The following is a 13,151-nucleotide window of genomic DNA, read 5'->3' on the forward strand; positions in this document are numbered from 1 at the left end:
CTTATATTGACTCGCGCTGAGCACTAGCGCTGTCTTACAGACTCTCTCCTGAGGCGGAAGCCGGGAGATTTTAGCTCACTAGCACGCTGTTGTTTTAAAAAGCATTTGACTGTCACCTGCATTTTCGTTGAAGCGCTCGCTCGCTGGTTACACCTGACCGCCCAGCAGATCCATTGCTGTAGCGGAGAGGGTTGCCACAGCAACGCCGCCCTCGGTCACAGGACACGCCCAGCGGCGCTCACCACGCCCACAAGCCTGGCCTTATATTGACTCGCGCTGAGCACTAGCGCTGTCTTACAGACTCTCTCCTGAGGCGGAAGCCGGGAGATTTTAGCTCACTAGCACGCTGTTGTTTTAAAAAGCATTTGACTGTCACCTGCATTTTCGTTGAAGCGCTCGCTCGCTGGTTACACCTGACCGCCCAGCAGATCCATTGCTGTAGCGGAGAGGGTTGCCACAGCAACGCCGCCCTCGGTCACAGGACACGCCCAGCGGCGCTCACCACGCCCACAAGCCTGGCCTTATATTGACTCGCGCTGAGCACTAGCGCTGTCTTACAGACTCTCTCCTGAGGCGGAAGCCGGGAGATTTTAGCTCACTAGCACGCTGTTGTTTTAAAAAGCATTTGACTGTCACCTGCATTTTCGTTGAAGCGCTCGCTCGCTGGTTACACCTGACCGCCCAGCAGATCCATTGCTGTAGCGGAGAGGGTTGCCACAGCAACGCCGCCCTCGGTCACAGGACACGCCCAGCGGCGCTCACCACGCCCTCTACGTTAATTCGACTCAACACTATTTACATGCATTGGAACCGGAAGCGCAGCGGACGAGCGCAGCGGGCGCGACGATTGCGCGCCGAAGGCGCGCATAAGGCAAGCTCGTCTGCGCTCGTCCGCGCCGAGGCCGGGCCTAGGGCCACCCCCCCTGTTCTGCCCGGTCCGCGGCCCATCGCCAATTCTCCTTTGCTATCCTACTCCTCTGCCGAACTCCTGAGATATAAACCATACGCCGAGAAAGCCCACCCCATACCATTTCTTAACTACAAATCTTGCATTGGACCGCTTAAATGCCCGACTTGCACGGAAACGCTGCCCATAGACACTACTATTTTCCCACCCACAGTGTCTGCAGCCCTAATAAACGTCCGCTCCTTACCTAAACACAGAATTGAAATCGCTGAGTTCATTGACTCCCACGATCTGGATATTCTATTTCTTACCGAGACATGGGGAGACGAATCCTCCGGACCTGACTTCAGAGACGCTACGCCTAACAACTATTGTGTAAGCAAGCTAGATAGACCCTTAAGAAAAGGCGGAGGAATAGCAATTATACACAAAGAACACCTAAGACTAACAACATCGGAAATAACTCTTCCGGAGTGCGAGGCCCTCCTTTTCACCATTTGCATCTCCAGTAAAATTACTTTTAGAGGTCTGCTAATCTACCGCCCCCCAGGTTCGAGATCAATATTTCTCTCTAATATAGACAAAATCATTGAGATGTCTATTGGATCCCAACACTTCACCGTTTTAGGTGACTTCAATTTTCACCTTGAATCCTATGAAGACCCGGATACAGGAACACTACTCAGTGACTTGGAGACAGTAGGCCTCATGCAAATTGTCAAATCACCTACCCACCTAGCAGGGCACACCCTAGACGGCTTATTTACCAACAATAAAGACATCACAATCACTAAGGTCATCCCTTTAATATGGACAGACCACTCTGCAGTATGCTTTTCATTTCCCAGTAATCCTTGTCTACCCTCCCAGACAATTTCTGGATCAACAAAATTCAGAGACTGGAAGAACATTAATCTAAACCAGCTCACCCAGATCATACATGATAGCCCTCCGCTAAACACTCAGGACCCTGTAGCTGCTTCAGCTACCTATCTGGAGAATTTGAACGCAGCCTGCAACAAACTAGCCCCTATAAAAACCTCTCATAGGAACAGAAAGCTGAGATCCGCCCCCTGGTTCTCGGAACCCCTTAGACTACAGCGCCAATATTGCAGAAATTTAGAAAGGCAATGGCGCCGACACTATAATAACGCGGATAAGATTAGCTATAAACACGCCCTCTCTAATTACAAAAAACTGATTACATCCGAGAAAACCGCCTACTACACCAACCAAATAAATCTTGCCAAAAACTCATCAGGTAAACTGTTTCAGGTGGTAACATATCTGTCCAATCCTCTGATGCCCTCCTCGGAGGGATCTCAGGCCCTTTCAGATACACTGGCCACTTTTTTCGAGGATAAGGTCAGAGCCATCTTCTCCACCTTTTCGCCTGATCCTTCCGTATCCCATACCGAGCACTCCACTGCCAATAATACGACACAATTTTTAGCCTTCAAAAACACCACGAAAGAAATTGTTCAACCCCTGATCGTCCGAACTAAATCCGGATCACCTCTCGATCCATGCCCTCCTGCCGTCCTTAACCTCGTTGCAGAAGCCGTTGCCCCTTCACTCACTACCATTTGCAACGCAATGTTTACATCCGGCACCTACCCTTCTGTATGGAAAGAAGCCATCATTAAACCACTACTCAAAAAACCCAGCTTAGATCCTTCTCTTCCAGCCAGCTACAGGCCTATTGCATGTCTCCCGTTCCCGGCCAAAATCTTTGAAAAGATCATGAACCAGCAATTGTCAACGTACATCCATAACAACAACTTATTGGATGACACTCAGTTCGGGTTCCGTCAGGGACACGGCACGGAGACAGCTCTCCTGAAAGCCGCGGACGAGATACGATCCATTATGGACAATGGAGGAGCTGCAATCCTCATACTTTTAGATCTGTCCGCAGCCTTCGACACGGTCGATCATACCATACTGATCGACCGTGTCTCGGCTATAGGAATAAGGGACAAGGCTAAGGAACTTCTCGCCTCATTTCTGTCAAACCGCCTACAAACGGTGAAGTTGGGACAATTCACCTCCCAGACTTTCTCCCTGCCTTGCGGTGTACCACAAGGATCCTCGCTAAGCCCGACACTATTTAATATATATGTGTCTGACTTGGCGAGGATCATCAAATCCTATGGAATTTCTCTCACCACATACGCAGACGACACACAACTGGTGTTGTCCGTATTCGATGATGGCCATACAGTAGCTTCTAACTTCCAATCTGGCATGAAAGCAATAAGCTCCTGGATGTCATCAAACTGCCTTAAGCTGAATTCTGATAAAACAGAAGTGATGACATTCGGGAGACTACAACCAATCTGGTCTCCACAATGGTGGCCCCAACGAATGGGACAACCACCAGAACCAGTAGTTAAGGTACGAAATCTGGGGGTTGTCTTTGACAACAAATTGTCCTTCCAGCAGCATGCAAATTCAGTGGTTTCATCCTCCTTTTACACCTTAAAAAAGATCAAAAAACTCATTCCGTACTTACCATCTTCGGCAGGCAAAACTTTAGTCAGCACGTTAGTCTTTTCTAAAACAGACTATTGTAATGCCTTGCTTCTAAATGCACAACAAAAGGTCCTCAACAAACTACAGACTGTACAGAATGCAGCAGCCAGGATCCTGCTACCCATTCCCAAATTTGCATCTGTCTCCCCTTACATCCAACAGCTACATTGGCTGCCGGTGAGGAGCCGCATCAAATTTAAAGCCTTGTGCATAGCCTATAAGGCGATCCACAATTATGGCCCTCTATTCCTAAAACAAGCCTTACACCGGCCAGAACAGCGAAGAACACTGCGTTCATCCTCAGCCCATTTGCTAACAGTCCCCCGTACAAGAAAGGCTAACTGGGGAGACAAACGTTTCACCGTTGTCACAGCTAGACTGTGGAACACTCTCCCTCTTCATATCAAATGTGCACCGACTTTGCTCAATTTCAGAAAGAAATTGAAAACATGGCTGTTCCAAGCCTAATCCCCCCTTCCCCTACAGAGAGTTCTGTGACAACAGCGCCGAGACACCCTCGGGTAATTGCGCGCTCTAAAAATCGCCATAAATAAATAAATAAATAAATAAACATCAACAGCAGGGTAGTGACTTGGGTGCAGTTTCTTATGGTAACTAGTATTGGTGTAAGGGTCAGTGTGCAGTGCTTCCAACCAACCTCTCTTGCCGTAGGACTGGGAGATGTATCCGTGAAGGGTTCATCTATTGCAAATGGCCTTACTGGAGTGGTTGGGAATGATGCTGATACTAGCACTTGGGATGAGACTGATGGTTCCTGTTCGGACATTGGGCTGTGGGGCATTGAGACTGGTCCTTGAGGAGGTCTTCAGTCCCTGGAAGATGTTGCAGAGTCTAAGGGAGCTGCACCGTGAATAGCAGGATCTACACCAGAGCGGCCTCTATAGCCTTCAGCTTCATGCTCATAATTGCCAATCTGCTGATAACTGAAAGCAGACAGAAGGCAAATACCTTCATCCAAATCCAGGAAGCCTGTTTAAACAAGCAAAATAATAAGTGTAATGTTTTGTATTTGGTGCTCTTGAATATAGAGGTTACCAAACACTTTGGCTGTCCACTGCCATTGAAGCAGCTCTAATGATTTTGTCCTTCCTCGCATTTCTCAGGACAGCATGGTAGTTAATGGTTAAAGTCATAATTTACCATACAATGGCTCACTTTTGTAAGGTCAGTCTGGTTTCCCTTTCTTAACAGATGGCATCGCTGCCAAGTGACCCATGTTTTCCAAGTAACCCCATGTCATGTGTCACAACAGCACACAGTTCTGATGTTTTGAAAGCCACAATCACATTTTATGATAGGATTTTAGGGCCATATGTATGACCATAGTAAATTGCGACTCACAATTTGCGCTAGATTGCGAGTCGCAATTTACTATGTACAACAGTGTCAGACACACTGATTGCGATTCCCAATGGGGTCGCAAAATGCGAGGCTCATGAATAATAATGAGCCACTCACATTGTGCCACCCCATTGGGAATGGCTGGCCCTCCCAGGGATGGTGGCCTGCTGAGCTCAGCCGACCACCATGTCTGGGAGTGCTTTTAAATAAAGCAGTTTTTTTTTTTAAATGCAGCCCACTTTCAATAAGGGAAAACGGGATGCATTTAAAAAATTAAAAATGAAACTGTTTTGTTTAATTTTTTAAGGGCAGTCAGTGGTCCCTGTGACCACTGCCTGCCGTAAAAAATATTTTCGCCTGCATTTTCAAAGGGGAATGGGTCCCCTGGGGACCTCTCCCCATTTGCGATCTCATTACCATCTACTTGAAGTAGGTGGTAATTTGCGAGTGTTTTGCGCCCGCAATTGCGGACGCAAAACATTCATACATGGCTCATGAGTCGCTGTTAGGAAGGGAACGCCTCTTCCTAATAGTGAGTCACAAAACCTATTTTGTGAGTCGCTAATTGATTAGCGAGTCACAAAATAGGTTTTGTACATGGGCCCAAGGTTTTTAGCGTGCGAAAACGGGTCTAAAACCAGTTTGCGCACGCTAAAAACTGTCGTACATCTGGCCCTTAGAGCCTACGCCTACAAAGCTAAAAGCTGAACTACAATCGTAGAAAGCTTGCTATAGGCAAAAAAGTCTGGGCTGGCTTAAAGTGCCACACATGGCATCCAGCCATTTGAGAACTATTCTGATGAAAGTAGCTGGAGTGTGCGGCTCTGAGGATGATTCCCAAAGCCAAAGTTATTAAGAGTAGGAGGTTTAGCCGGAGACTAAAAAATTCAGGTCACACAGTCATACACACGCTACTCAGATCAGGTTGATTTACCTCCATTCCCCAGAATCCCCTTAGCCACGCCTGAGAAGATACCATATAGCTCTCTCACCTATTCCACTTTTCAACTGTACCTCGGCACTCTCCAATATTCATATCACTATTTCTAATGGTGTAACAAATTTATGGTTCAAAAACAATATGACTACTCACAGGAAACTAGTCAAACCAGATAAATTCTGCAAAATTATATTTAATATCAAATGACAATGTTTCATTCGCAATTGTAAAAGTCCAATATTCAAAATACAATCTAAAGCAAGGACATATGTTGTATTACAAGTGTGTTGTTATTGCTAGTTGATCCATGAAGGTCATATTCATAGAGCCTCCCTGTTGGCAATGATGAAAACTGCCGACACGTGTTTCGTCACGATTGTAACTTCTTCAAGGCTTATACACACAAGAATGTCGATCCAAAAGATTTGGATTGTCCAATACGCAAATATATTGCTATTTAACAAACAGAACTGGGAGACCATTTGAAAGGTGTCAATCTCTGGCCAGTCATGGGAAATTTCTCCAATAGGAAAAGTGGAGTAGGAAAGGATGTGTCCAGCATTTATCCTCCCATGATAGATGCGTACTCTCTTATAGATTGTTTGTATAACTCTCTGGCTAGTACTGGGAAATGTCCCCAATAGGAAAAATCAATTAAGGAAGGCTGTATCCAGCTTTTGTCATACCACCATGGGTGCGTACTATCTATAATGCATGTGTCCCCCACTTTGGATTGATAGTGAATGTATTAATGAGCAAGTCAGTTCGTATGACGGTCTTGTTAGTGGTGTGGAAAAACGAGGGCTATGATTTGCCTCTCTATATCTGGCGTGATCGCCGTATTACGGCATTGTGTTTCCAGTCAGGCAAAGACTTTTAATTGCCTAGAGGGTCCTTTATAGTTTGGATGGTGGCCTGCAATCTCACCAGGTTGGTGGAATCCCTAAACTCCTCAGTGGAGAACCACACATCATATTTAGAGATCCCGAGAGATTTGATAGCTGAAAGTGCATCTACAGATTTCGAAGATGCACTTTAGACAAATATGAATGCTGAGTTGGCTGACATGTTTCAACCCATTTAATATTTCTTTAACTTTTAACTTTTCATATACTATCAAAGTGGAAGTTTGTGAATATCAAAAACACAATACTACTCAACTGCAGTGAGTTCTCTCAATGTATGTGGGCCCATTGTTTATTATCAGGAGGACCACCCTAACTAAGCAGGACTTCCAATGCTTCAACAGTAGTGTGCCTGAGGTGGATGAGGAGCTGCTGTTGACTAACTGCAGGTGGAGCTCATGGAGGCCATACCAGTGGTTAATCTGTGGTCTTCCTCCCTCTAATTGAAGTAGGGAACTGTACATTTAGCACCGATTTACAGTGGTTGGGCCCACACCATATGCTAAAAGAGCCCCATGTCACACAATGCACCTAAATTGAAAATAACTGGCCTATTTAAAGTTTTGTGGACAGGGTACTGGGGGATGATTTTTTTACTGGCAGACAGAGTATTTTCATTGGCCTGGTGGAGGACTTTACGTTCACCAGGTACAGAAAACTCCGTCCGCCAGTTTTATAAATGTTCACCTAACCAACAGTGCTTCCTGTCAATGCATGTTACTGTTCTTACAGGGCTGCATAGGAAGGACTAAGTTCTGTATGAAACACTATTCTGTTTTTTCTTTTCAAAAAGAAAATCCCAGAATGGGATTTTCTTTTTGAAAGAAAAAAGTAATGCTCCTCCTCACCACAGGAGGCTTCTCTCAAGGAAAGTGGAGCATTAGAATGGTTTTACTGTTCCTCACAGCTAGGTTTTACCTGGCGGTAAGGAACAGTAAAAAATGATTACATGTCTACTCATCTAAATTGGGTGGGCGCATAGGTAGCCATTTCTTTGATGGCCCTTACTCCCCAGGGCCATCAGAGTTGTTCGGCCACGGCAGAGATAGAATAGTCTCTGCCATAGCCAAATCTAAGGTCTGCCCGCAATTAAAATTTTCCGGCGGACCACTGTATTGGCAGGGAGGGAACGCCATTGCTACTGAGTACCATCTCCTCCAATATATCAATCAGGCCATTAGTCATAAACAAACAGTCCCCTCTGCCATATTACAATATTACAAGTGCATTATAGCCAAAGCATTTGTCATACGGTAGAAAGGAAATACCCCTCATTTGTGACCAATTTCCCTGTGTGACAACCTCTAAATAAGGCTCCAAGTGATTTTGTCACAGTAGTAATAGGTAGCTACCCAACCTTAGACACTCAGTTCTGGACCAAATGGGCAATATGATCAATCGTGACTCTCTAATGCCTAGCCAACACAAGGGAGCGTTTCATCCCCAAATGGAGTTCAAGGAAGTCAATCAAGTCGAAGACGTTGGGGTTCATTTAGAGTTTTGTGGATTGGAAGAACTGCAGTAAACTGGCCATCTGCCCACCCCAGCAAGCGCCCAGTAAATAGGTCTCCCTATGTGAAGGTTTCACATTGCAGTGCACATGGTTGTGCAATAAGTCTTGGGCAGAAAAGTAACAGACACATTCTCCATGCTGGAAGCTCCAATGTGTATATTGTCTGACATTGTGTTCTTTTGGTCTCTATGATGCATAAATCCATAATTGGTTGGACTTGGCATGAGGACCTCAGGATAAAAAAAAAGGTGTCAGCAAGTCCACCAACCAACGCCACTGTTGTCACATATGTGATTCCTGACTGTGGACAACATAGTGAAGAGCCAATTCTAGAATTCACATAAACATCGGTGACACGCTGAGAGATACACACACACTGGGGGGCATTCAAATACATATATGTGAAGGACTGTTATAGTTCCAGTGTTGGTTCAGGACAAAATGGCCTTCAATGCAATTGGAACCCTAATTTGAGTGGCCCATCAGATGCTATTTTGTTCACACTGAGATTAACCAAATGGCTAGTCCCAATGGTACAGCTACTCCACCATCGAAACATCACTTACTGCTGAAATCTAAATGGGGAAGACATAGAGAGAGGTCACATGGACAGGACTTTCACCTGCTTTTGGCAGAAATCCCTTTCTCACCTTTTATTGAATGAGGTCCTCAACTTTTTTTAATGTCAATAATTCTATTTTTTTTTCAAAACCGCAAAAATTATAAAGAATGAACTTCTTATGGGCAGATAGTAAGCGAGCTTACAAACAAAAGCAGAGCTCTAATCAAGGATCCCTTGATACCTGACTAGGTGTCGTGGTGGTCGGATAGCAGTGGAGCCTTCACTATTGACCTGCTTTTGTTTCTATGTGATACGGTGGTTAGATAGCAATGGAGTCTTCACTATAGACCTGCTTTTGTTTCTATGTGATACAAAGGTTGGATAGCATTGGAGCCTTCACTATAGACCTGCTTTTGTTTCTATGTGAAAAGAAGGTTGGATAGCAATAGGGTCTTGACTATAGAACTGCTAGAAGGAGATGCAGGTGTATAAAAAAGCCCCCCTTGCTATCCAACCAAATTTGTCTCACTTTTGTGCTGTTTTGGGGTCCCGGTGGTGGACAAAGTTAAAGAGCTGACCCTCAATTTTCTCACTTAGTGATGCTTCTGTGAAAAATATGCACATATCTATTTCTGCTACACGAGTCACGATCATGTAGTTTTTAAAATTTCTACTTCCTGTTGATCAAGTTCACTATCAATGGGCCAATCCTTTCTACTGCTATTCAGTGCGCTGATCTCTATCGATTCATTGGTGGATCTCATTTTTTTATTCTCACTGCTCACACTACCAAGATAAAATTGTTACCACCCAAATAATCTTGTTGAATGATGCCATTTTGTAAGTAGAGTATTAGAGGTACCCCTCTTGGAATCCTCAAGGCTATGAAAGGGACAAAGTATGTGAAAGGTATTGAATGTACACATGCTGTAAAAAGCACCTTCTAATTTATTTCCTATCATTTGTATCTATTAACAAGCACCGACATGCCAGTAGGCCTCACTTTAATGTACTAAGGAATGGAAACAAAGGTGTAAACTAACAACATTTTTGTGCATTAACACTTTCAAGCAGAAAAGTGTCTTTGCCAGTGTTTTTTTGTGCATACACAGGTTAATAATGTATGTGGTGTTTTCTCCACAGGTTTCAGATGAAAGTGAGCAACAATACCACGTGGCCTACGAAATCATAGAAAGCATATGCGCTGCTGGGGACGGTCACGAGTGGCAGTATTGTCAGTTCAGACCGATCATAGATGCGGTATGTTTCCAGCTGGTGATAGAAAATCACAAATATTTATTGGTTAAACTTGACTTTTGCATTTAATTTGCTTAGTATGTTGGTCACCTGGTTCTCTTGTGGCCAAAGTTATGCTAAAAAAAATAAAAATGGAGCAATTCCACTTTGCACCATTTTTTCTATTGAGTCATAAAACTTGGAGCAAATATGATTTGCACCACAGTAGAAAAAGAGAACAAACTCATTTTGCGATAATTTTATTTTGTTAACATACTACCAAATTGAGGAGACACCTGTCTATACTTTTCAAATGTAAATGATGGAACTACTTAAAACCATAATTTAAAAAAACATTTTTTAAAATGATAAAATATGTTTGAGGGAATATCAGTCTGTGTCAATTTAATCAAATAAATACATCAAGACCAGCGTTGACTATATATACTGACAATTTCCTATTGAAAGTACACAGGGGATTCAGTAAGTTTGTATTATGCATGAATCATTTACCTGCAAAACAATAATGCTCATTGTCCCATTACCACTTCATAATCCAAACCAAATCCATTGTATTGTACAGTAAGGCACATTAACATTAGAACATGAACAGTAAAATCTTTAATAATTTACTAAACTTTTTAGGTAAAGAGACTGCGTACATAGACATTGTCAGCTAAGGACATCAAAAACTACAAAAATAAATAAAATCAAAAACACTTTTCACATATACAAGTGTCCAACAAGTATATTGTTTATAATATCAAAAAGAGTCCAACATATAAATACATATACTGCATTAAAGACTGGAGAATCACTGGTCTCCTTTGGTTAGGGAGTGAAATCTTTAGGTGTCTTTTCTTGCCTTTTATGAATAGTGAAAAGAGAGCTTATACAGGACCCGTCCATTATTGGGGCGCGCTCTCTTCAACCCTACATACACTGCAACGCATTTGGACCTACTAAGAGGGATCTGCTATTTACGATGAAGGTCTTTCTCTGGGTAAACCTAAATTGGTGTAGGACACTAAGTGAAACAAAAAGTAAAAACTACTTGTGTTTCTTACTCCACATATATATGTAATTGATTGTCTCATGTCAAAATATGTTGTACATACTCCACAATGCCCCTATGTTTGTGTGGGTTAAATTCAAAAGCTCTCCAAGGGCATGTGGTCCCCAAAGACTTGAATTGATCAACCCAGCCTGCACCTATGCTGAGGTATATTAAAAAGAATAAGCAGCTCATATCTTGCCCCAGAAAGGACTCATTTCAAGCTCCTTTACGTTTAGAAACTGTTTCCACCACTCGGGCCACTCGACAAGGAAAGGAGCTGGTTTATAGTGAGCAGGGCACCCTGTGCAGCTGTTGTAGTCCTACTGAAGCTTTCTGTTCCCCTGAGAGGGATGATGTGATGGTACTGTCTCTGATTGTAAGCGGTGAAAAACTCAATAAACATATCTTTGAAAAAAAAAAAAAGAATAAGCATCTTTATTAGTGTCTGCAGTGTTGACCCCCTTGATTAAGCTCCACCACCTTTACCCCAGTCACTCACCCTTCCTTTTTAGGTCCGGCCATTGAGACAGATTTGGCTGTTTTGTCCAAAAATTATTTTTCCAAAAATTCAGACATAATATTCAAATATAGAGGGGCTTTCAGTCAGCAGGCTTCATTCACTGCCCTTTAAATTATCGTTCACATTTTTCTTTCACTGACCACAGGTTATAGCATGTTGCAATCGTCTCCCTAATTTACTGATTGGCTCACTTGTCTTTGAGTGGCTGCACAGAGCCTGTACATATTGATCAGTTTCACTAAAAAATAGTTCTTTTCTCTTAAGTTGTAAATCTGGTTGTTTTTTTAAAATGTTATTTATTTATATATGAACTTTAAATACCAGCACTTTATGTTGCCTCTTTTTAGATATGGCATTTCCCAAAACCATTTTAATTTACTAAAATTATATGTAATATATTCTTATTTATAGGGGCTTTCAAAAAAAAAACAAAAAAAACAAAAAAAACTCTCTTTATCTACTGTTTTGTTATTGAGACACTCATGTTGTCTCACACCCACTAGAGCAATGGGTAGGTACTGACTAAGTTCAGTGTGAGCGACATTCTCCTCTTCCACAGGGAACACATCTGTACACTAGTAGTTCCATACAGTGTCAAGAACTGCTATGGCAAAGTTGCTTTTTTAAAACCAAAAAATACTATTGCTTTCTGTCAGTGTTTTTTTTCTATACATTGACGAGGACCCGGCAGCTCTCTTAAAACTAACATTTTAAAAAACCCATGGCAAAACAAAAACAAGCATAGAAAAAGCCAGTGCCAGGCCCATTAGCTTTGCCAATACGTGTTGATGTTTCAACTTTTTTCTCTCTGTCTTAAAACTTAGATAGCAAATTAAAATTTACTGGTAACTGCCAACATTCTAAAAACTTGTAGAACATTTGCAAAAAAATTTTCAGGGATAGGAAAATCAGTTGATTTGGTCAGAATCATATGCTGCTGAGCCAACGCCAGGGCTTGAAGCTGGTTCCCCACTACCAAGATCTGCAGCTCTCTCTGTAACGCCACATCCCCTCCACCTCACTAGATAAGCAAGATGAGTACTTCCAACAATCAGCCCTTCTTAGAATCACACTCAGCATCTGTACCACACACTTCCGGGTCTGCCCACACTTTTATCTACAAACATTTAATTATCTGGACTGTGTCACACACCCATGCATGCAAACATTTAGGAAAAAGAAAGTGGGAGACTTTAAAAAAACATAATCAGGAGAATATATTTCCACGATTGACTTCTATTGGAGCAGAGACAATTTCAGGCAGGAGACAGCCAAAATAAAGTCATTTTTGGCTTTAATATCAGGAGTGTCCGACTGAATCGGGTCTATTGGCATGTAGGCACACCAGACAAGGGTTGCCCTAACCCATAGAAGCCACTCTTCCAACCTCTGTGTCTTTTCCATTTCTATAATTTCTTGTTTACAACCTCTCTTAATTTTATTGTCTCTAAATTAAATCACAAGATGCAATGCCATGATAGTCCTGTCCAACACAGAGTCTTATGTTTACACTACTTAAGGCGATGCAGTACATTTCTCCTGTATCCTGTCGGCAGAAACTTTGCCCAAACAACTATTCCAGCTTTTTTACATTGAGGGGAAACTAAGTTAGCA

The 13,151-nt window shown here is 42.8% G+C and overlaps 1 protein-coding gene across 1 annotated transcript in view; it reads left to right on the forward strand.

Annotated features, from left to right (window-relative positions):
* LOC146785933 (T-kininogen 2-like) overlaps nucleotides 1–13,151 on the forward strand; it is a 71,887-nt gene that overhangs the window by 9,232 nt on the left and 49,504 nt on the right. The window contains exon 2 of the mRNA XM_085635333.1: nucleotides 9,868–9,984. Coding sequence (XP_085491459.1) covers nucleotides 9,868–9,984 — 117 coding nt within the window. The remainder of the gene's footprint in view (nucleotides 1–9,867; nucleotides 9,985–13,151) is intronic.

Source organism: Triturus cristatus, chromosome 11 (genome assembly GCF_964204655.1).
Source record: "Triturus cristatus chromosome 11, aTriCri1.1, whole genome shotgun sequence".
Taxonomy (NCBI): Eukaryota; Metazoa; Chordata; class Amphibia; order Caudata; family Salamandridae; genus Triturus; species Triturus cristatus.